Raw genomic sequence first — 23,318 nt, 5'->3', positions numbered from 1 at the left:
AAATTTAAAAATTAATTTACTTGTTTATCTATTGATTTCGAGTGTAAAATGCTTTATTATAATTCTTCATTTTTCAAATAACATATACATAAATTTGTTAAAAGACGATTATGAGGGCGATGAAAACTGCAAAGGGGAAACGGGATCGTTCCTTGCTTTTGAGGAGAGCTAGCGAAGCATGCATTGACAATAGTAGACCCCGTCAAAAGCAGATGACCCCGGTGTCAATTAAAAATAATTCAAAAAAAAACACGGAAAACTAGGTAGTGGCAAAATATCGCAAAATTCAGAAACTATTCACAAAGTTGCTAATTCTCGTGATGGAAAATCAATCTATAAACTGACCAAAGGAACGAAGCTCATCTCGATAGCCAACATTTACGTTCTCGTTTGAATGGGATAAAATGGTGAAGAATAAGAGCGAGCAAATTATTAGAGCCGCATGGACTTTTGCTTGTTCATGGTATTCAACATCAAGGAGATGTAGGAGGTGAGCAAGTCGTCCATCTTGTAGCCGAGCGAGGTTTCGCACAGCAATTTCGATCCTCGCACCAGGTTGCCGATAGTCATGTGGAAGTAAGTGTTGCCCGAAGACCAGTTGGAGATGCGCGTGAACGGGTGAGTCACCAAAATGTCCTAGAACACGAACAAATGTTAATTCCGAGTTCAAAAAAGAAAGATAATGGCGGGTGTGCGATATTCACCTTAGTCTGTGGATGGATCAGACAGACTCCGCTTTTGTTGATGGCAATCAAAAGCTGTTCGGGGAAATTGGGCTCGGTCGTTTGTTTGACTTCGAAGAAGGCCGAACCAAACGTTGGCCAGCGGTAAATAATCTTTAGAAAGTTGATCTTGGCGTCTTCGGCACTCATTCCTAAAATGTTCAATTCAAAACGATGTGGCGTCAACACCAAATGGAATCAAGTCAATCATTCAATCAAATGTCAAACCTGAATCTTGAGCGTGAGCAGCCGTGATAGTTTTCTTCCAATCATTGTTGCCTAAAAGTTTGATCAGATCGGCCGGGACCAGGTCGCGTAGCATTTGCGGCACGTTGGCCAGCTCGGCTTTGCTCTCGCCGAAGCGGACGCGGTAAATGAAAGCGGCCAGACGGATGGCTTCGTCCTTGTTGCAGCGGTGATAGCCTCTCAGCAGTTTAGGCAACTCTTGGTGGAAATGGAAGATGGTATCGGCGTTGCGGTCTTTGCCCGGCACGGTGTTGGTCCACAGTTTCTTCATGAAAAACACTTGGTAGGTGAATTGAGGCGTGATACCTGTCCAGGCCATAAACATATAATAAAGAAAAAGGGATAACGATAAAATTGTAGACGATGTGAACGTTACCGTCTTTGGTCGGTTTGGCCTTTTTGATCCAGTCCGTCAAGTGGCGGACGAAATCAAAGAAAAAGTCTTCTTCGGGCACCGAAATGACCTTGTCGGCAATCTTGACAAAGAGACTGAAACCTTCGTCCGACTTGAGTGCCAGTCGCTGCGAGATGCTTTGGCAAAAGTCTTTAGCTCTGGTGGAAGAATCGACTTCAAAGGCCTGGAATTGCGCATAAAAACATTGAAAAGAGAACAGAAAATATAAAACAACCCAATGAAATTGAAACGATGTTGTTGACACTCAAAGTGAGAGGGGAAAAAAGAAAATTCCGAGTATTCACCTCGTCCGTGTCGTCGGGGAAATAAACTTTGTGAAAGATTTGCGTCGTTTTGTGCTGGATGGCTTCCACTTCCACCTGATGAGGCGGGTACTTTCTCTGTCCGTGTCGCAGCGTCTTTTGCAGCCGCTGAAGCGAGTCGGTGGCGATCGGATGACGGCGCGTCCGCAAGAATAGCGTCAATTCCTTTTTCGGGAAAAAACCAAACAAACAAAAACAAAACAGACGTGACAAGTGAAACGAATGTCGGGAGTAGATATCACGCTGTGCGCTGGGCGGCCGCGCCGAGCCCGAAATAAATAATAATACAACATTTCAGAAGAACGCTGGAAGCATATCGCTGTCGTTTACATCTCACACCTGTTGGACGCAACGTCAAAAAACCGAGGCGACAGATGGTCCGTGCCAAGGTCAAAAGACAAGCAAACAAATAAACTGCGGCAGCAGATGGGCAGCAGTGCCGAAGAAAAAAACCAACGTCCATTATAGAAAAATGCGGGCTTTTTAAAAATGCTTATTGACGGTCTAATGAGGTGATATCCGAGAGGCACGCGAACCCGGACCAAAACCCCCCATATAACTGTAAAAAAAAGTGGAGGCAAAATTCAAACCAGTGACGTACTTTGAGTAGGTTTTGCGAGCAGGCGAACAATCCGGTAGCCAACCACATCAATTCCCATCCGCGTTCTTCGCTCAATCGATTGCGATTGTCAGTCAGTTGTTTCATGATTTGGCAGTACACCTCGTCTCGTAATTGTTCCTGTATATAGTCAAAGCACAGTTGGCAGCGATTATGATGATGTCGGTGAAACGAGTCCAACTCGTTTATTCAGCCCCACGAAATGTTTGAATGGAGAGATGACGAATTTTCGGTGCTTACGTGTTTCAAGGGTCCCTCGAAGATCTGGTCGGTCAGTTCATTGGCCGAGCGGGCCCGACGGTAAGGAATGTCACCCATGTACTTCAAACAAGCCTGGAATGCGAAAATGGCTTCGTGACTCAATTCCTCCTTGGACGATAATTTGCGAAGCAGCGGCAGTTTGAGGGGATCACGCGAATGACGCCACAGCTCGTCGTGACTCCCGCGACGAGCCGCCGTCAATCCCTTGGGCACAGTCTTCTTCTGCGGCGGGCTGTATTATATAGAATGTGTATTAGAATAATATCGTCGAATTTGATTTTTTCCCGGTTGTTTTCAAATAACACGTTGGAAAAAAGAAACAACCGATGATGCGGGTTCCAAAAATTGATAAGGGAAAATGAAAAGGGGCGAAAAAATGTACTATAGAAGGGGGGCAGCACACAAATTGGTGGAGATTATTATTGTTATCTTCTATACAATTTATTCAGGGGGGAAAGAAAAAGTAATTCAAGCAAACGTGTGATGGTATCTCACCGGAAGTGATCGACTGCGTACTCCTCCAGGGTGTGCGGTTTCTCCTGCGGCTCCGTCCCGTTGCTGCCCTGCTGCGAAGTCACCATCCGGCGGCTTTGCTCCGCTCCCTCCAGCGTGAAAAGTGCCTATTTTAGAAACAACAACCCAAAAGAATAATAATTATTATTATTCGGCTTTTTTTTTAATAACAAAAAACCCACAAGTCCACGCACGTAACGGCAAAACAAAATTTCTTTTTCATGTGATTTTTTTGGTTTATTCTCTACGTTGCGTCTTGTCTTAACAAGAATTTAAGAAAACGGAACTAAACAGCTGGAAAATAAAATAGATGTGCGGACACAAAACGTTAGAAATTGTTTGGCAAAAAAAAAATTTGGCTGACCGGCCAGACGGGCGTTCCAGCCGGATAGTAAACCCCATTATAGAAGAACGGGTAGGTGGCCACTTCCATGATCGGCGGCGGTGGCATCAACACTAAAGCCATTGCCGACGAGCTCCTCTTCTTGCTTTTTCTCTCGTAATAGCCCCGTGTAAAATATCTATTTTTCCTCGACGTCGTCGTTTCGGCTCTATCTTCTTTTGTTGTTTTTCAAGATTTTTCTTTTTCTCGACAGATTTTTCCCGACTTTTCTTTGGCTAGTCAAAAGGTTCCGTCTGCTGGCAGAACCGGGTAGACGCACCACTAATCACGCGTTCATGCGTCAGTCATTGTTTTCAACTAACTGTACAAACTTGCCACAAAACACAACACCTGCACAACCTCTCACACACATGTAATAAATACTGGCGGGGGGAGGAGGAAATAGCTACTACTACAACTATTTGACTGGTTCGTCTTCTTTTTTTATTTTTAATTAGCTCAAACTTTAAAGAGGATAGAGAGAAAGAGGAGCTTTGAAGAAACTATGCGGCCGAGTTCGACGACGTCGTCCCGCCAACTGATAGAACCAACCGGTCCCGACGTCCCTTTAATAACACATGGCGCTTGTATATGTGCCCTCAAGTCGTTCGACTGGCTGGATATATAATTGCTTGTTGTTTAAGTACCTTGATACGAATAGAGCCTACTACTAGGATGAACTACTACGCATTTTTCTTTTTTTTTTAAACCTGATTACTCTAAGCTAAATTCACGACTCTGTTACAAATAAAAACCGCCCTTCGTTTGCTCTTTGAATCTCCCGCCTGTTTGTTTATCCGCCTACTACGCTCCCCCCCGAACGTAAGAGACAAATTGAACGCACAACGTTCAAAAATATATGTCACATCGGTTTCTCTTATTATATTATGGGAGGAGTTTTTCTTATTTCGGTTGAGAGTTTTTATAATACGTCAACTGCTTTTTTCCGTGAGCCAGACGGGAATATTAAATTAGCTGATATGCCAAGAAGAAGAAGAGGGACGAGCACGACGACATGCGCATACTAACGTAATGAGTGTGTCGCTGTTGTTTTTTTTCAGATGACTTTCTACCACTTATCCAACGATCTTTCTTTTTCTTTTCTGACTCTTTTTGTACACAGTAGATATAAAAATGAGCGAGAGGTTAAAGGTGGCGGGAGAGTCGGAGGCTCACCATAAAACAGACTTCCTTGATGGCATTTTTGGCGTGTTTACTTTACGAGAAATTTCACTCCTCATTTATTTTGGAGTCGGTAGAAAATAACAGGCGGAATCGGAGGCCATGTCATTCCAGATTTTAACTTGGATAAATTAGAAAGGAGTGGCTGATTTAGACACTCGGTTGAACATGGGTCGACGACCATATGATAGCTAATATTAGGAAAAAATAATTGACCTCAGCGAAGCTAGTCAAGTGCAACATTTGAACGACTAATAAAAGCTTAAATGATTTGAAAAATAAAAATGATGGCGTATTTCGGGTTTTCCTTCCTGTTTCTCTTTTCTTTTTTGTTATTTTGGCTTCAACTGTCCAGGAATTGTGGAATTAAAGGAGCATGTAAGGAAGCTTCAATGTGTTTTTACGATTATTGCTTATGGGCCGTCGTCGACTGGCCGAGACCGCAATACAGTTGCCCGGTTCAGCACAGAAGGGGTTCCGCTTCGTCCGCCAAAGATAACCCAACAACACACACACACACACAAGCCAACGGGAATGTCACGGAAACCAAAAAAATCGAGTCTCATATATAAGAACCCTGGGCACGCAGAGTATCAGACCCAAAGTCCAGAGTCAGCAAGAATAATGATGACGACTTTGTCCCGATGATATTTTCAACAACAAAAAAGAAAGAAAAGAAAAAAAAAGAACCGGTTAGCGCCAAAAGAATGAGGACACTGTCGTCCCACACTTTCAATTAGATTTCCTTCACAAATAGCTAAAGAGCGCAGACCCTCTGTGGCCAATGAGGAAATCAGGCATGCAATTAGAGCACGTATAGTCAGCCGGCCAATTTTGACGTGTCACCCCGCATAGGCTCCGTGAAAAATCGTCAACAATTTAGCCGAATAAACGCGGATAAATGGTGTGGTGCGCTATTATTGCTCCGCCGTAGCTATATTAGACGGGGGGGGGACTTACCATGATCTCGGCGGGCGGTTTGCTCATGGCCGGAACGATACAGACGACCTCGGAAGGAAAGTCACCTTGCTCGCCGGTTCGTTCACTTCGACCGGAACACCAGCTGCCACTCAGGACGGCCTCTCCGCGGCTATTCGGGTCCAGGACCACCAGATCGCCTTTGCTCAGTTGCAAGTATGTCGCACCTTCGTCTGTTGATTATTAATAACAAATAAAAAGTTATAATTGCCAGCGTGCGGTTTCTCTCTCAAATGAGGCGAACGAAATGTCGAATGAACGAGTCGATGACTTTCTAAATGATCTCACCTTTGTAATCTTGCAATGCCACGGCGTACATGGATCGTTTCTTCAATCCCTCGAGGAAAAATTGAACCAAATCGCGAATGTCTTCAGCGTTGGGACTCTGGAAAGTGAACTCTTCCGCTCGCACCGTGCTCAGAGTGAAAGTCTGGCTGAAAGCTTTGCTCGTTCTGCACACACGCAAAAAGGAAAAGACAAACGATATCAAAAGATATTCGCCATGACGCGGTGCAAATGTTAATAACGACGACGACATACTTTTGAGAAGAAATCGACGTAATTTCAGGGAATGAAAGTTCAAGCAGCACTTGCTCTTGATCGTCGACGACGTACACTCCCGTCCAATTGACGGCTATAATCACGTCGTTCTTCGGCAGGTTAGGACCTATAAACAAGACGTGTAAACGGGGGGTTCAAAAAGGTGAACTGTGAGTTTACAATAATGGAGCCAGGGGGGGCGAGAAACGAAATGAATTGACATGTACCTGAAGAGCGGAAAGCCTCGTAAAAGCGAGAAAAGAGTAGCGGCCATTTGAGCTTGGAATAATTGACAATGTCCTCCTTGACCCGACTAGAAGGAACTCGCTCTTTAATGTAATAGCTCTGTCAATAACCATAAAAAGAACAGCCATTAGAGAATTAAGTAACATTAAGGGAAAGTTAGGGACCTTAAAACATTACCTTCTTCAAAGCGGCGACAGTTAGCTGGGCCCATCGGTCAATGGCCTTGTCTCCGGTTGAGAGACAGTAATCGGGAATGTAGTTGGGCAACAAGGTGAGCAATCGATCAATGCTAATGTCGCTTCCGTATTCGATAAAGTACTGCTGGGCAGCAATCATGGCCAGGTCTTCCTCCTTGTCGCAGCGGTACTCGCCGAATTTGACGCCGCGGACCACCTGCTGGTAAATCAAATTGGTGGCCGTCGTGTCTTCGGTCGGGTCGTGCCAAGGAGCGAAAATCTCCTTGCGGAAAAAGAGCCGCCAAGGAGCATTGCGCTCCTGGGCTCCTTGCTCCTTGGCGTACTGCTCGCACTGGGAAATGGCGTCCATGACGTGATCGCCGCCGCTGCCCAGCGACGACACTTTGTCGAACAGGGCGATGTACAGGGAAAATCCAAATTGATCCTTGAGCTCGATCTTTTCGGCCAGTTGGTCGCACAATTCGCGGGCTGTTGTTGCCGAATCGGCCAGCAAAGTCTTGGTGTTTCCGTCCATGAACGTGATGGGCAACATCAGCGGTTTCTTCGATTTGGTGGCCTGGAAATGACAGATACTATTATCGGTGATGTTCAAATTGATAAAAGGTTTAATTATTGATTACCTGGAGCTCTAACCAACTAGGCGGTTGGTTGCGGGTGCCGTTGTTGAAGGTGCGGGCGAGACGCTCTTCGCAGTAAGGTGCATAGCCGGGCGGTCCGTCGCGAATGAAAGCGCGCAGGTATTTGATAAACTTGTCGGACGGAGCGAAACAGCCGACGCAGAGCGACAAGAGGATCCATCCGCGTGCGTGACTCGATTTCGAAGGATTGTTGGTCAGCTGTTTGCAAATCTGACAGTAGATTTCATCCCTATTGTACACGTCACGAAAATGAAATTGATTCTCAACCAAAGAAAACCAAATGGATTAAGGAAATTACCTCAACTCGGCGCGCAGAATGCCGTGACCGATAATAAAATGAAGTTTCTCCAAGTTGGATGTGGGTCGTGAATCCAGCCACGAAGTGTACGATTCCGTCGTGTAATCTTCTTCCTGCAACTTGCGCCGCACGTCGTCTCCGAGTTTGTTCTTCCGTTTGAGCGTCAAAGAAACCAATTTGTGGCGAATGGAACGCTGTTTCGAAGTGCCTTTAGGATAGGCTTCCTGTTAATGGGCGTAATAATAAAAGAAACACGCCATTTAAAAATGGTTGTCGTCGTTTCGCAAGCTCAAAATCTACCCGTAGTCTTACCGATTCGGCGCTCATAATTTGTGCGTCTTGGAAATCCTTGGTGCGGATGAAATTGCGGCCGAGCGTAGCCGAGACGCGAGTCATGACTGAAGTGTTGTCTCGCTCGGTCGAGTGATATTTCGGCTCGGGCATGTCGCCCATGAAGCGGAGAATAGTCACCCACAAAGCCAATGCCGCCTACACCATTCAACAGCACGGAAGGTTGAAACAAAAAATTAGACACATTTTTAAATTTTGACTGATTTTTCATTTTACCAGTTGATCGCCCTGCGTTTGCAGAGAGAGCAGGGAAGACTTGAGCGGTTTCCTGGAATACTGGTGAGTGGCGTTACTCTGGAAGAAAGTGGCGGCGAATTTCTGGAAACGATATTCCGACAAATCTTCCGTTGGGCCCAGTCCGGTACTGGGCGGAATGGCCAGCATCAGCTCGTCCACGTCGCCCTTCTTGATGGGAATATTCTGTGCGCCAAATTCGAAAATTAAATACCAGAAAACTGAATCAATAGAAAATATAATAAATTTACCCATTGCGGCTTGCCTTCCGTCTCCTTCTCCCTTTCGTTGCCGGAATCTTGCGGCAATTTGAAAAGATCATCGATGTAATTGTCGATATTCGATGGCTCTTGCTCTTTGATGGCCGCCTCCTTCATTTTCTCGCGGTTGCTTTCCAGCTGTTGACGATTGACTCGTTCCGTTTCACGTTGTTGACGTTCCATATCCATCAGCCTCTCCTGTTCAAATAAATAATTAACAATTAAATAAACTGGACTATAGGTTGGAAATCAAATTGATGTCATACCCGGTAACGTTGGTCAGCAATTTCCTTGTAGCGTTTGTTTCCGGCTTTCTTGAGCTCCCGCTCTTCCAGGTCGCGCAAGCGGAGAGCTTCCAGTCGATGTCGTTGTTCGTATTTCATTTTCTTGTAGTTGCGTTGAGCGATCATCCGCCGGACGTGTTTCTGGATGACCACGACCGCCCGAGTCTTCATGCGGAACTGGCGACGGATCAAATAGCCGCGGCAACGGGCCTGCAGGCCGACAATGTGGCCGCGCAAGTGCTGGAAGCGATGAGACAGGATTCGAGAGCGGATGAGAGCCTGCAGCCGCAGGAATCCGCTACGCATTTCCAGGTAGCGCTTGCGTTGGGCCTGACGTCTCCACTGGCGTTGAATGACTACAGCGGCGCTCCTGAGGCGAACGTAGCGACGTCTATGAATCCATCCGCGGATGCAACGCTGGATGATGACCAATTTCTTGGTTAGGACTCGATCGCGCTCCTGTTCCAGGAACAGATCCTGGGCATCCTTGAGAAAAACTTTGGTCTGACCCAGTTGGTAGTCCGTCTTTCCCAGTGTGGCCGAACAGATCCTGGCCGTCGCTTGCCTACAGTCCACCTGCAATTACAAATCGATTCATTTTAAAAACATCTGCAATGATAATTAAAATTATTTCATTATTTCAAATCGTTACTCTGTGAGGTGGTGGGCATCCAGAAATGAGGAATCGGTAACGTTCGACAAATTCGCGGAATGTGTGGCGAATAGGATAGCCGGCCCGCCGGATACGAATCGTTTCCATCATTCCCGAGTAGCGCAGTTGACGACAGCATAATTCACGATCGAAAACCTGAATTTACCGGAATGTTATTTTTAATATGTGTCAATTGAATTAATTGTTTTAATGAAAAAAATTTTTTTTTATTGTACCATCGATTGTTTCAGCTCGTTGGGTTTAATACAACGCACGAAAAATGGCTGACAAGCGCTGAGAGTCCGCATGAGCGAGTCGAGCGATTTTTTGAACTGGGCCGACAGAGTGGGCGCCTTTTTGCGGGTCTCCGAGCCCATGGAAATGTCTTCGGCGAAAAGCGTTCGCAGAAACTTGTTGGACGTCACGTGGACCAACTGCATCAGATCGGCGCTGAACGAATCTCGATTCTTGTCCAGAAATCCTCTGGCGTCGTAAAACACGACTCCGGCGAAATGATTGAAACCGAACGAGGCCTGCAGATCGGAACGAGGTTTCACGTAGTTCCTGTTGCTGCCGTGAGTCTTGTTCAACTTGGCCAACATGGTCTGGTCCGTGCCCTGGAAAAAAAAACACGAATTATATATAAACCCAATTATTAAACGAAAGACAATTATTTGAAATTAACCGAGTAATACTACCTTTGGGAATTTGGATTCTTCATCGATAAGTGCCATGATGTTCATCTGTTTAATTGCGATTAAATCAAGCGAGTCTTGATTGTCGACGAATTCGATGTGCTGCCAGCTGATATTCTCCTGATTGTATTCCTCTTGTTCCAACTTGAAAATGTGTCGGACGAAGAATTGCTGCAGATTCTCGTTGGCGTAGTTGATGCAAAACTGTTCGAAACTTTATTCGATCCAAAAACACAAATTAGATTCCGCCATTTCAACTAGTGTCCAGTCAATTCTTTAATACCTGTTGATGCTGAAATTTTCGAAACCAAAAATGTCCAGGACTCCGATGGAGCTCGTGTCCATTTCGTCGGATTTGCGGATGGCACAGTTCAACTTGGTAACAATCCAGATGAAGAGTCGCCCGTAAATACCTTTAGCAAAAGCATCTCGAACATCTACAGCTTGCACTTTGGATAACCTCGATACCTGCAAATACAATTCAATTATCTCTGTCAAATGGGAATTCAATTTCAATATTAACTGACCACTGAATCTCCCTGGGCGAAAATGGTTTTAGTGGTAAGGGCGTCAACCATCTCTCGAGGATCAACACCCAGCAACTTGGAGACGCGAATAGCGTTGGAAGGATCTGGAATTTCACTAGCGTCCATATTGCCTGGACAAAGGGAAGAATGGCGAGAATGTTTCCAACGTTAATATTTTGTTTACCGAGTCGTGAACAAAATGTTAAATGAACTTCTTACTGATGACAACTCCTTTGAAGGAAACGTTTCCCAGGTGCAAAAGAGCGGCCAGAACTCGAAGAATGTCGGAAATTTCCGGCTCAGTAAAGAGCAGGACTTTCATGGCCGATCGGATTTCGGCAAATTCATTGGCGTCGTTCCTTCCCTGGCACGTCGTGCTGTTGCCCTGTAACATGTTAAAAAACCCAATTTTGAATAACGCATTCCACTATATAACAAATACAATGGGAATAAATTGAACTTGTATATACCCCAGTGAGGTATTTGTATTGGCTGGCATCCTGCAAATCGAATTTCTGCTTGTCTTCTTTGGTCATGCCGGCCAGCATGCAATAAAAGATGTGGTAGTTCCTCTCGCCAGGATTCTGGGCCACAATGCGCGATTTCTCCAGCAGGTACTGCTCGATATTGGCTCCTTCGATTGTGCCGTGTTTGTTGAAGCTGATGTCGATGTACTTGCCGAAACGAGACGAGTTGTCATTCCGCACAGTTTTGGCGTTTCCGAAGGCTAATTAACCAAATCAAATGACGTCATTTCATACTTTAAGGGGAATTATTTTAATAAATACCTTCCAAGATGGGATTAGCTTCAAGGATTTGCTGCTCGATCCACGAATGTTTCCCGCTAATGGCCGCCAGGTATTGCAAAATCAATTTGGTACTTTCAGTTTTACCAGCGCCAGACTCACCGCTGATAACGCAATAAGAAAAGAAATAAATGATTAATCTCGGGTAACCCAGGTGTGCGCTGAGAATTGAGAACATCAAGAAACAACCAAGACGAAATGGAATTTCGACCGTAATTTTATGTAATCTATTAAACAATGTACAAGTCTCACCTGATAACGATGCACTGATCCTGTCGAAAGCGTTTCATTTGAGAGTAGCAATTATCGCCGATGGCGAAAATGTGCGGAGGCAATTCGCCGATTTTCCGCTCCCTGTACATTTTAATTTGCTCGGCCGTGTAAATGGGCAGAATCTGGTAGGGATTGACGGCCACCAGAATCGAACCGGTGTAAGTCTGTTACCAAAAAATCAAATCAACAATTGATCATCTCATAAAAATAAATCAATGAAATGAGTCTATGACGTACGTATATGATGCTTTCATTGTAGCGAATGTGCAGATTGCGCAAGATACCAGCCTCGTGCAAATCACCCAGTGAAATCATATCCTGGACGCCCTGAATGGACGTCGGATGCATGGCTTTGATGCGTCGTTCCGGCGTCAGCCATTGTTCCTGCGCAATTCAATTTAAAAAATGTGACACAAAATTGTGAATGACACTTTTAAGCAAATAAATACACAAGAAGGAGGAGGGGAAAACCAATTTGACGTTGTGACGTTCTAAATTGCTCTTATCTGTGTGGCTTAGATCGAGACTTGCGGTCACCAACGCATTTCGAAACGGTTTGAAACAAAAGGTGGGGTGCTGTTGCCTCACCATTTCGTGCTGACGGCTGATGGGGAAAAATAAAAGACAAAAAGGTGACATAAGACTTACTTTGCCGTCGTCGTCGACGACCTGGATCCGTTTGCCCTCGGCCGAAACGACCCGGGCCCCGATCGCCACATCGAATTCTCGTTTGGTGCTGGGCTCGATCCAGACATAGTCGCCCTAATAGAAATGAAATTAATTTCCAAATTGATTATCATATTAAACGAGCAAGTGTCACAACATTTTGTTATATTTTTCCATCGAAATTGGAACGAATCTCCACGGGGGGTGGACTTGGTTCACAAAGAAAAAAAACAGACAAAAATGAAGTTGTAACGGGATTGTGGACGAAGCAGAGCGGAGGATTGTCGTGCAATAAGAATGGGACATTGACATGATCATTGGCCCGTATGTCCACCTTCTGTTTGGCAAGGGGAAAACCGTGCTGACCTCGAAATAACAACAAAACACATGGGCACTGGGCAGTTTGGAAAGTTGGACGCGGCAACAAGTGCCCACCAGTTCTAGGGAAAATTAGGAACTCACGTAGGTAAGAATCTGAGTCGACGAGCCATCGCCTTCTTCCGACATCTTTTCTTCCAGCCGCCAACGTTAATCTCGACTTGACAAATAATGGCGACAACACAGAGAGACCATGGACGATCGTGACTTGATTGAACTACAATCAACGTATGCCCTTAATTTCCAAAATCAAAACTTTCACTCTCCCGAATAATCAGAAACTTGAGAATTCAACCGACGTCAAACCTTCAAACTCGATGCGAACAAACTGTTTGATGTGATAATGGCGAGCAGGGAGAGGCCAGCACACCGTCTTATCTCTACTTCCCAAATGATAAGGAAAAAAATGAAAATGACTCAAAGTTCACGTGATCAATTGGCATTCATTAACTGACGTCTAGTCCAAACACACATTGCGTATCACAAGGATTGGGGAAAAAATCCCCCCAACGAAAAAAACATTCCTTGTTTGATTACATTCTCTTTTATTTTTCCACTTATTGCTTGGCTACCGCCCTGAACAGTCAGCTGTTTTCTCAGTGTCCACTTCTTTTTCTTTTTCTTAGTAGATATTTGGAAACACTCGCAGAGCCCAAAAGGTATACTGTATACGTAATAATAATAAGAAAAGAACAGCAGGTGGATGGCCGCAAGAGTCTAAAGCACGTACGCCTTGCAACGAAAAGAGATTCCAACAACCGCCTTTGAATGAGTTGGCAGCCACACTGAGAGTCGCAGCTAGGGGAAAAATATATATAAAACATTAAGTTACAGCTATATACTATACTCGCTGAATAGATTCAGATTCCCTCTCTGTGTTCTTCAGCCAGCAGTTTTACCTCCGGTTCTTTTCTTTTTTTTCAGTTTTCTCGACTTTTAGTTCCGCGTCGTTGCATCTTTCAGAATACGTTGTCCTTAATCGTTAAACGTTCATTGGCGGTAGACGACACATGTGTGTAGAGACACACACACGCACTCCCTCATCTCGTGTGTGTGTGTGTGTATAGCATTAGCTGCGATATTGTTTTCCGATTCTTTTTCACGGTGGTAAATGACGATGACGACCTCCTATATACTATACACTGCGGTCGCACCATCCAAGAGAAAATACCCAGACTGTTGCCGAACCCGTTATCTCCTTCAGTACATGTTTTTGAACCTTCTTCCGTCAACTGACTTTTGTGGGTGTCTCTTCTTCTTCTTCTTCTTCTTCTTCTAGTCCATGCGCTATTACACAATATGGCCCTGGAAGAACAATATAACCAAAGAAAAGGCAACAACATCTTGGTGGTGGAGGTCTCACTTCTCTTGTGTGACTCTTGTGGTGTAACCTAAACACATAACAGCAGATGTGTGTACCGGAAAAAGAAGAAAAAAAATCATCACTGCGCGACCCAATTGCGTCACTTTTTTCTGTCTGTCTTTGTTGTTTCGTTCTGGGTTTCACAGTTGGATTTGTTTTTGTTTTTTCTCTCTCCTAAAAATGTTTTCCAACCCAAACAAAAATGTCTAACCCCCTTTCGCTTTATTAGGAATCATCAGTCGGCCGATATTTTAAAAACCGGACGTCCGCTCGCCCGCCATTCAAAACCGGAAATAAAACTTCCGTTTCGGATATATGAAAGGCGCGTTGTTGAGTTTCATCGGCTGTTTAATTTTACTGAATGTCTGGCTGCGGTCGACCAATGTATGTTACGTGTGTCGGGCGTTGGCTTTTTTTGCTGTTCATCTCTCAGTGGAGAAGAGAGCGCAGGTACACCATCACCGGGAGAGAGAGGGTCATTGACCAACAGGCAGCCAACAACAGCCGTGTGCTCAGCAGCCGCGTGATGAAGTAAATACATTTACACAAACACCCACGGCGGAGAAATGTCAATTTCAATAGCGGCCATGCCCATTATTCAACATTTCCATGACTGACATACGTTGCCTTTTCTTTCTTTCCTCCATGAACCAAGTAACAACAAGATGACTAGGAATTTTTTTAAAAAATGAATGACTTACCCGAGAAACGATGACCATTTTCTTATATTTTTTGGTAAGTCCTGGAGATTCGTGGCAATTCGTCCAAAAGTCCACACACAAGGCCGCCGTCGTCGTCGGTCGTCCGCGCGGGCCGTTATTCACCGCTGCCCGCCACTGCGGCACAGCACGCAATTATTTTCCGCCGCCTGTCAGTCCGAAAAAGAAAGAAAGAAAAAACTATACCACAAAAAATAATAACACCATCAAAAACTCTCAACGGTCAGCAGCAGCTCAAGAACGACAGAAAATACGCAATAAATCAATAATTTTGGTACGTTATTATTATGCATGGAAATGAGGACGTTTGTTATTATTATCAGGTTGACAAAAAACCAATTGACAGCCACAGAGCTCAAGGTGGAAAATGGAGTTCTCCGGGTGCTTTATATTCATGTCCAATACTGGAGGGGAGTAACACATTACAAAGGTTTCTGTCCAGTTAGGTTTCTTTCTTTTCTTTCATTTCGTCACAATTTTAGTGCGTGTTTTCCTTCTTTCCTTATTCACATTTTTTCTTTCTTTTTTAGAAATCTGGTTAGTTGTTTTCCCGGGTGTACACTCACGAGCTTTTATGAGCTCATCGTCACTTGATCGTTAAACTCACGTGACCGAGCGACCCCCCCTTGGCTTTAATCGATTATCTTTTTTAATTAAATGTCAATAAAATTATTTCCTTCTCAAATTTCTCGGCTTTTTGGTTATTTCTTCTATTTTTAACAAAAAAGAAACGACGCCACGTGTGATTTTCGTGTTTAATAGTGGACAAGAACTTGAGGTGAGGCTTGTGACTCTTGTGGCTTTTTTCTGACGAGCAATCCGTTAACATCAATGCAGCAGACAACTCTCCGTGGAAATAAATGAATTTAAAAAAGAAGAAAAATGAAGGAGAAGAAGAAAAAAAGCAAAACAAGAATACACGAAAAAAGAAAACGGGAATAGTTTTTTTTTTATCTGATTCTAGACCTCGACCAAGTCCGTTACGACCGATCTCACCCAGTTATTCCCTTAGAATAAAACAAAATTCTATGTCTAGTTGTCCACATATTACCTTATACGTCCACTGCAAAGACACACAAACATGTTGGCGAGTCATCGTAGAAAAAAACCAGAATAACAAGGAAATGACCCGACAATCCTGTATGGCAATCGCATTGACACATGAAAAATCGAACTAGATCGCACCGACATTTGATTTCGAACAGATTCACGGCAGTGTTACGAATTCTTGGAAGCGAAGGTGGATGACGACATTTAATTATGAGGTAATCAGAGAGAACCCAGAAGAAGAAAAATGGAAGATTCTTGATTTGAATTTTTTCTAGTCAGGATTCTTTTCCGCTTCAATACATTTTACTGCGCGCTGTGAGAGAATAGCCCAGGTAGTAAAAATAATATGTCTGGAAAAAAACGAAAGCGTGGTCAAGCTGACGCTTCCGTTTCGGTGTGGGCCTACTGAATGAACCGCGTAGCGAACGCCGGCTGTGTGAGAGAAATCACGAAAACCAAGAAAAATCTACGGTTGTTGAGCCGGCTGATCCGACTGGTTTTGACTTTTCTTAATATGGAAAAAATAGAATCGATTCGTGGTTAAATGTTTAGTTTCTTTTGTTTCAATTTCAAAGTTGCATGACATCGTGACCTAACAAAAAAACAAAATCCGCTTGACTCCGTGATTTCGTTCAATTGATGGAAGCAATCAAAACTAAAAAAAACTGATTCGCGGGGGGAAACATTAACTTTTTGTGTCTGTCGGTCTTCCTCTGCTTATTCCAGACAGTGGTAGTTATCTTCCTCTTCGTCTAATTTCTTGTATTTTACCTTTTTTTCTTTTCCCAAGACCTAGGCGGCCTTGAATGTTGGCTAGAGAGCAATAGCAAAAAAGAAAAAGAGGCTGGCTCGAGGGTTTCTTTTTCTTTTACCCTACCTGCCATCCAAAAGCCAACAGGTAAGAAAAAAGGAAAAAAGACCAGTATATAGAAGAAGAAGAGGAATAACCAGAAAGTTTGATGGACTCTTTTTCGTCTACAAGCCTACGCACACAACGGAATTATCCAGCAGCCTGCCCTGGATAACTCGAACACAAAATCTTTGAAACTCAATAAATAAATGATTGCTGTTTCGTCACACGGCAACTAATTTATATTGTTATCTCAACTGCACTTGAAATGGCCTTAATGAATACGTGCGTTCCCATCTGTTCCATGGACAGCCAGATTATACTATCCACCCCCCGAGGAAAGTATAATTACTCTAACGGGCCCAGGTATGCGTCTTCCATCGGAAAAAAGCGCACGATGGAATTGATGGATTTCCTTTTTCTGAACAGAAAGAAGAAGAGGAACAATGAGGCCGATATGCTCACCTGATCTCTGGCCAGCAGCAAGTCACCGTATAAAAACAAATTCCTATGGGTTAAAAAAAAAAGAAATCCAGTCGAAAGGAAGGCCCGATATGCTCGAGTGGCAACAATGTCACTTCAGCTTTTTTGTTTTATTCGGGTGCTGAGCCGTTTTTAAAAAATTTCGTATTTGCACTGATTATCACTCGACAAAAAAATAAACTTCACCTCAAACTAGTGAAGAATAACAAAAACAAAATTAACTCCTCGATCCACCAAGTTTTGAAGTGTCACTTGACTACGTGGCGGCACCGAGTCATGCGATTTCGTTTTTCTTGGTGAGACTCTTGTTTTGTGCACTTTTCCAGCTTTTTGATACCAAAAATGCCAGCCAGTCTTGGTGTTAGTCCTCCACCTGGCTTACGAACTGACTGGCCAACGCCGGGCCTCAGCACACCATTCGAAGCTCCTACCTGTGGTATACAAAAGTACACCCTTGAAAATCTAAATTCAACACTCCCTTTCGATTCACCAATCCACTTCTAACTGGCTTGTAATTAAATAACTTGAACTGAATTCTTCAAACACTTACGAAATGTACGTGGTGTGTTTAGCTAATTTGGGTCCAATTTTCGTAGAAATAAAAATTCCGATTGATCTTGAACACGTCAGGCAATGGCCGACGGTGAAAATTAGACTGACGCCGAGTGTAGGAGACTTTAGAGTTAGGGTCTTCTATCTCTTTTTTCTTCCCACTTTTGAGGGGGTAGGAGACAGGAGGCTAGGACAGGTACCGGTACAGGTTTGCGTACAAAGGCTCGAGTCAATGTACCGAACGCCAGAGTCTCTCTACCTGTGGTGTGGAACCCCCCAAAGCAATAGATAGACCAAAGCCCTTCATTTCCTACAGTATACCAATTTTATTTATATTTATATGTATACATTTTTTTATGCTGCTGGATGACTGCTGTGTTGTTGTTGTTGTGTCGGGAGTATGGAGCTCGTCTTTCGGCTGTATTCTCATTTCTTACTGGTCATCATCTTCGTCTCTTTTCGAATATATGTGAATACAGGAAAACAAATTCCGACCTTGCTCCCATTTTGGCTATTCAAGTTGTCTGAGTTGGCTACGATTGTCAGCGCAAATGAGAATCTTTTATCACGATTGCGGGAAATGTTTCAATTAAACTCGCGGATGGCTAATAACCGGTAGCTCAAGTTCACTGACATTTTCACCTCCTAAGAGGTTATAGCTGCCGACTGCATACTAAACAGGGGCCCAGCTGAATAAACACACAGCTAATCATTCATCTAATGAACTCTCTTCAAACATTCTTAACACTGTCGTGGGAGAGCTAGAATGTCTTCAATTGGCGTGTAATTACACACCCTTCAGTGTAACCGAAACGGATTGAAGGATTAACAATTAGACAGGAACTAAACTGGACAATAAGAAGAGAAAAAAAAATTATTTCGTGACTCGTAAGATCAAAAAATTCTATAATGCTTGATTAACCAACTTTTGCGGAGGAAGTGGACTCTGCGCTGACGGAGAGCAGCAGAATTCTTGCATGACGCAGTCGCATCCGCTCAATTGGATATTAAATAAAGCCTTTTTTTTCACAATGAAACCCGTCAGGCGCAATAATAACACATCATGCAAACCGGGTAAAGGTTTACCTACAGTTAAAAAACGAGGGGAAAAACTGGCCGCCACGGAACAGTAATAATAAGAATGAGCTTTTATCCCCGACATCTGGCGCGGCAAGCGGCAACTTTTAACTGACAAGTTAATGCCCAGGAAAAACAACTTCAAAGGAGTAACAAAACAACTAAGAAAACAAACAGAAGAAAAAGGGTTAGTCGCCGGATGAAAACTACCTGTTGTTTTCTCTCTTCTAAGAACAAAACACAATCTCTAGACGCACGGCTTCGGCAAAAGCGGTAGAACGATCCGAGAACTCTGTATTTTTCTGAATAATATATATATTTTTTATTTCAAACATCCTCGTAACATCGACGAAGAAAACGCGCAAGTTTCATTTAGCCGAAAAAGCTCAAGAAAAGCGGCCCCGCTATACCAATTGTAAAAAAAGATAATTTTCCATTGAATTTAAGCAGTTGATGTAAACAAGGTCGACTAGAAACCTTTCCTTTTTGTAGAATTTGCACAATGTGAGTGGATGGCCGGCAAAGAAAAAAACAACAAACAAACATTGCACGTAGATGACGATCGACGGAAATTTCATGCACAGTGAAAATATAATTTTTTAGCAGACATTCAAAACTAAACGAAAGATGAACCTGAATTTTTAATGGAAAACGGAAGGTATAGTCCTCTGGTGATGTGACATGTGAAGCATGACATCCTTCTTTGTAATGATTCCCAATAGTCGCCTGAAAAGTAAAATAATTCATTTAATAAACTGAATGAAGAATATTGACAGCAATCTAAACCGGGAAAAAAAAAAACCGTACCCATTGTGAGTTACTAGAACATGTCTCAGTCCCAATTTCCTGAACATATCAATGACTGTCTCCATCGGCGTATGATCCGTAACGGTGATGGGAGCGAGATCCAAAATGCGTCGCAATTTTACGGGCGATGAAGCCGAGGGGTTTCCTTGCACAAAACCGTTGAAGATCACAAGCGAATCATCGCTGATGTCGTCTTGTTTGCGGCGCACACTTCCTAAAATAATTACCCAATTTCAATTTTTTTTTTCCTCGTCAGACTTAAAAGGCCAAAGATCAAAAGGTCAGAATCAATTTACCTATGGCTAACATCAGATCTCGTCTCAACACACAGCCGACCAGAAAGTGGGACTCCCGAGAAATAACGACTGGAAAGGCATTGTGTTTGGAATTTTCTAAAATGCTTTCCACTTCGCTCAGTGTCATAGAATCTTGAGTGAGGACCGTCAGTGGAGCGTTCCCTCTATAGAATATTGAATATCCGCCAAAGAAACAAATCAGTGAGTACATTAAAGAAAAAAAGTGATTGACGTGTGTGTGTGTGTAATACCGAGGCTGCATCACGTCGGCTGCGATGGTGGTACAATCAAACTCTTCTTTGTTGTCCAGAAATGGATATCCATTTAAAGCTATGTGTGCATCATAAATGCCATCCTTGCCGAAAGCATCGCCCACCCATTTGCTAGCCATAGCTGCCGCCATCAGCGGGACGATATACCTAACGCCTCCGGTGAGTTCAAACATAATAACCACCAAAGCCACTAAAAATCAAAGAAAGAAAGAAAACAATAAAAAATTTGAATGTGTTTGACCGCACCCAGGAATTCAAAACACAAAGAGGAAATAAATTTTAAGAAGTAAATAAAAAATACCAGTCATTCGTGTAACTCCACCAAGAACAGCAGCCGCTCCCACCATCGCATACAACCCGGGAGTTATACAATCATCTCCAGTAGAACATTCACCCCTGAAGGCCCAAAACTGTGGATAATGGCTGCAATCATGTGGGCACAAGTCAAATAATCATTAGTGTGCTCTTCATACAGTAACAGTCATCAAATTTCGCTTACTAGGCCCACTGCTCCATTGCTATGCCAACGATACGTCCCACGATCGCCCCCATACAGAGCGACGGAATGTACAATCCGGCGGGTACTTTAATGCCAATCGTGAAAATGGTCATGACAATCTTGAAGACTAACGCCAGGAAAAGAAGAGCCAGGGCAGTGTAGACGCCTGTTCCGGCAGCTGCGCTCTCAATAGCTCCGTTAACGTTGGTGTAATTCCGATTGTAATCACTATTATAAAACAGGGTTGTTGTTTTTTTTTCCGAATAGGGTTACCAAGCCGCAAATAAGATACAAACTACTTTGAAGTCTTACCATAGATAATCGTTGTTGGCTACTCCGCATTGACTGAAAAGGAGGTAAATCAGCCTCGTGGAACTCATACGGGTGTACGGATTGGGGTAGGAGATGACCGCATTAATAAGTGTCAGGACGATGACTTCTGTAACCGGGTACTGTCCGATGCGTGACTGTTTACGATATCTTGACCACCAAATGTTTGCTCGGATGAACAAGGTTCCAATAAGACCCTGGAAAAAGTACGAAACAAATTTTTTCAATTACAAATATTTCTTCAAATGATAAACCCAACGTGACGGGTCGTGACGCACTCCGATAGCGCCGAGAAGAATGAATGGAAGCAGCTCGAAAAAGATCCACGGTTTGCTGTATTCCACGTAAAACAGGACGGAATGTTCATTGCCGTAAGGATCAATAGAGCGGACTACGAAAGCGGCAATCAGAGCGCAAAAAAATGAGCGCCACAGAGTTTTCATGGGAAAATAGTAGCTGACCTAGATGGAGAACACAAAATATTTTGAATTCAAGGTGAGAAGATATTCGAATAAATAAATCAAAATAATTTATACTTCTTCCAAACTGAAAAGCACGCCTCCAATTGGTGCACCGAAAGCGACGGATACGCCCGACGCTGCGGCTGCCGACAAGATTTCTCGCTTCTTGGCTTCATTTCGACCGTATTTCGGGAAGAGGTAGGAAAGAATGTTGCCTATATTCGGACGTTTGAAATGAGGACAACGATTGTTAGCTTAAAGAACAAACGACATTTACCTATGCAAATGGTGATATGGACCATAGGTCCTTCTTTACCGACACTAAGGCCGGCTGCTACCGATAGCATAATGCCGATCGATTTGATAAGCAAGGTCCATTTCCCCAAAAAACCACGAATAATAAAGCCACTCAAGATCGTTTTTATCTGTACAGTACAATCGACTAAATAGTAATGATTTGACTACAAATTTGTACTTGAATCACTAACCTCAGGAATTGCACCGCCTGAAGCATATGGAGCAAACATACGGACGAGAACGGCGGCGAGTCCTGCAAAAGACAATGCCCAAAGGACGTAAGAAATATAGGCGATGATGTAACCACCAGCACTTTCATCGGAGAGTCCGACCAGTTTGGGCCACGTCAACCACTAGAGATATTCGCAAAAACCAAACATAAGTTAACGAAACAAGTTTTCGATTCTGTTACGATAAACCTGTGAGCAGTTGTCGTATCCGAAAGCCGTTTGATTGGATGACCAACAGCATTGTTCTCTGTCCAACCAAAAAGCTTCAGGACAGATTCCATATTTCAAATCGGTCATCCACGTCGTTCCAATATCAACGATACTAGCAACCGTTCCTGTATTAAAATAAAAAATGTTAAAAATTATGAAAAATAAAAGAATAGAATTAAATGATTACCAGCAGCCAATCCAACCAGGAAGAGACACATCCACCCTGACCAGGCATCGTGGGCAGCTTTGATAAAATCCCAAACCGAGTCCTTCTTGTGTTTTACTATATATCTGTGTCTCATGCGATCCCTGGCAAGATCTCTTTGCCAATCTATGGTTTGAAAGTCATCATATTGCCCCAAACCAGGGATAACATCTTCATTTTCTCCCACAACTTAAAAAAATCGACAAAATTAAGGTGTAAATGATATCAATATTGAATCACAGATGTCATATTTACCAGGAGAAGGCATGTTGTTTTCCTCAGGATGTCTTTGAATATCTAGGCTGATGCAGTCATGCTCTGGGTTATCTGAACTATCCGAGTCTCTCCTTAGCCGTTGTGACTCTTCTAGATCCTGCAGGCAAATTGAGTAAGGAAAAGTAGAGACACACAGACCAAATGAGTTGACGAAAGGGTTTGAGTGACATTACTCACTTGTCTACCCATGGCCTGGTATCGATTGAAGTAAGGCATGCGGTTGGTCTTTAAAGGAGTATTTTCCATACAAGCTCAACAATAAAATGTTACCGGTTCATACATTCATCAAAATAACTGCGTGTAACAGAATCAAAGAGAGCCAATAACGAAAAGAGCTTGAAATGAAAGTCACGCCGTGGGTGACAGCTGCTGGAATAAACGAGTCTAATAGCGTGAATTTAACCAAAAAAAACTCAAGTTAAAAGGTGATACCGTATAGGAAACATAATTCTTAGATTATTTACAACCAACAATTATCTGCTACTATGTCTATTGCTAAATTTATTACATAAATAAGATACCTCAGTACATCCGGACGATAAAGGACAAGTTGAACGAGGGGGGCTTATCGTCAACAGGCTCTCTCTGACGATCAGCTGATTTCGTACAGACCCTATGAAGTTCCCACAGCACTACAGAGTTGTTCGTTGATCGGTGTCTTCCTTTCATCGATTAG

General features: G+C 43.4%; 2 protein-coding genes across 3 annotated transcripts; both read right to left on the bottom strand.

Moving 5' to 3' along the window:
- Window positions 1-35: 35 nt before the first annotated feature.
- On the bottom strand, window positions 36-17,517 carry LOC124196527 (myosin-VIIa-like). Of its 2 annotated transcripts, XM_046591650.1 has the most exons (32): window positions 17,113-17,517; window positions 14,730-14,896; window positions 12,270-12,383; window positions 11,859-12,005; window positions 11,601-11,785; window positions 11,331-11,452; window positions 11,013-11,269; window positions 10,762-10,927; window positions 10,543-10,673; window positions 10,299-10,483; window positions 10,019-10,229; window positions 9,557-9,937; window positions 9,321-9,476; window positions 8,651-9,244; window positions 8,376-8,582; window positions 8,107-8,310; window positions 7,852-8,028; window positions 7,540-7,763; window positions 7,224-7,470; window positions 6,584-7,159; window positions 6,388-6,505; window positions 6,161-6,287; window positions 5,909-6,072; window positions 5,603-5,793; window positions 3,061-3,185; window positions 2,545-2,797; window positions 2,287-2,424; window positions 1,668-1,850; window positions 1,345-1,546; window positions 951-1,274; window positions 705-874; window positions 36-636 (listed from the first exon to the last, which is right to left on the bottom strand). In XM_046591650.1, exons 2-32 carry the CDS (start codon window positions 14,745-14,747, stop codon window positions 433-435), a joined length of 6,501 nt encoding a protein of 2,166 aa, XP_046447606.1. In that variant the 5' UTR covers window positions 14,748-14,896; window positions 17,113-17,517; the 3' UTR covers window positions 36-432. The 2 variants fall into 2 exon arrangements, with proteins under 2 accessions (XP_046447606.1, XP_046447605.1); XM_046591649.1 differs by lacking the exons at window positions 14,730-14,896; window positions 17,113-17,517 and adding an exon at window positions 12,750-13,005.
- A 1,539-nt stretch (window positions 17,518-19,056) lies between these two features.
- Window positions 19,057-23,305, bottom strand: LOC124196530 (H(+)/Cl(-) exchange transporter 4-like). The gene is made up of 16 exons (XM_046591658.1): window positions 23,164-23,305; window positions 22,820-23,026; window positions 22,622-22,739; window positions 22,349-22,555; window positions 22,141-22,286; window positions 21,913-22,074; window positions 21,702-21,849; window positions 21,500-21,639; window positions 21,242-21,424; window positions 20,946-21,160; window positions 20,634-20,861; window positions 20,436-20,557; window positions 20,114-20,324; window positions 19,863-20,026; window positions 19,567-19,780; window positions 19,057-19,485 (listed from the first exon to the last, which is right to left on the bottom strand). Exons 2-16 carry the CDS (start codon window positions 22,886-22,888, stop codon window positions 19,401-19,403), a joined length of 2,412 nt encoding a protein of 803 aa, XP_046447614.1. The 5' UTR covers window positions 22,889-23,026; window positions 23,164-23,305; the 3' UTR covers window positions 19,057-19,400.
- Window positions 23,306-23,318: the final 13 nt, after the last annotated feature.

Source organism: Daphnia pulex, chromosome 6 (assembly GCF_021134715.1).
Source record: "Daphnia pulex isolate KAP4 chromosome 6, ASM2113471v1".
In the NCBI taxonomy this organism is placed as follows: domain Eukaryota; kingdom Metazoa; phylum Arthropoda; class Branchiopoda; order Diplostraca; family Daphniidae; genus Daphnia; species Daphnia pulex.
Note: the sequence above shows the minus strand (reverse complement) of the source record. Positions and strands in the feature narration are given on the sequence as shown.

Bases quoted from the DNA above. Each gene is read 5' to 3' on its own strand.
- LOC124196530 (XM_046591658.1), bottom strand. From the start codon at position 22,888: ATGGAAAATACTCCTTTAAAGACCAACCGCATGCCTTACTTCAATCGA. The intron at 20,558-20,633 runs GTAAGCGAAATT...ACATGATTGCAG, and splicing joins GCAATGGAGCAGTGGGCCTA to CCATTATCCACAGTTTTGGG. The intron at 19,486-19,566 runs GTACGGTTTTTT...TTTACTTTTCAG, and splicing joins GTTCTAGTAACTCACAATGG to GCGACTATTGGGAATCATTA.
- LOC124196527 (XM_046591649.1), bottom strand. From the start codon at position 12,794: ATGTCGGAAGAAGGCGATGGCTCGTCGACTCAGATTCTTACCTAC. The intron at 9,245-9,320 runs GTAACGATTTGA...TTGTAATTGCAG, and splicing joins GATGCCCACCACCTCACAGA to GTGGACTGTAGGCAAGCGAC. The intron at 8,583-8,650 runs GTATGACATCAA...TTATTTGAACAG, and splicing joins TTGCTGACCAACGTTACCGG to GAGAGGCTGATGGATATGGA.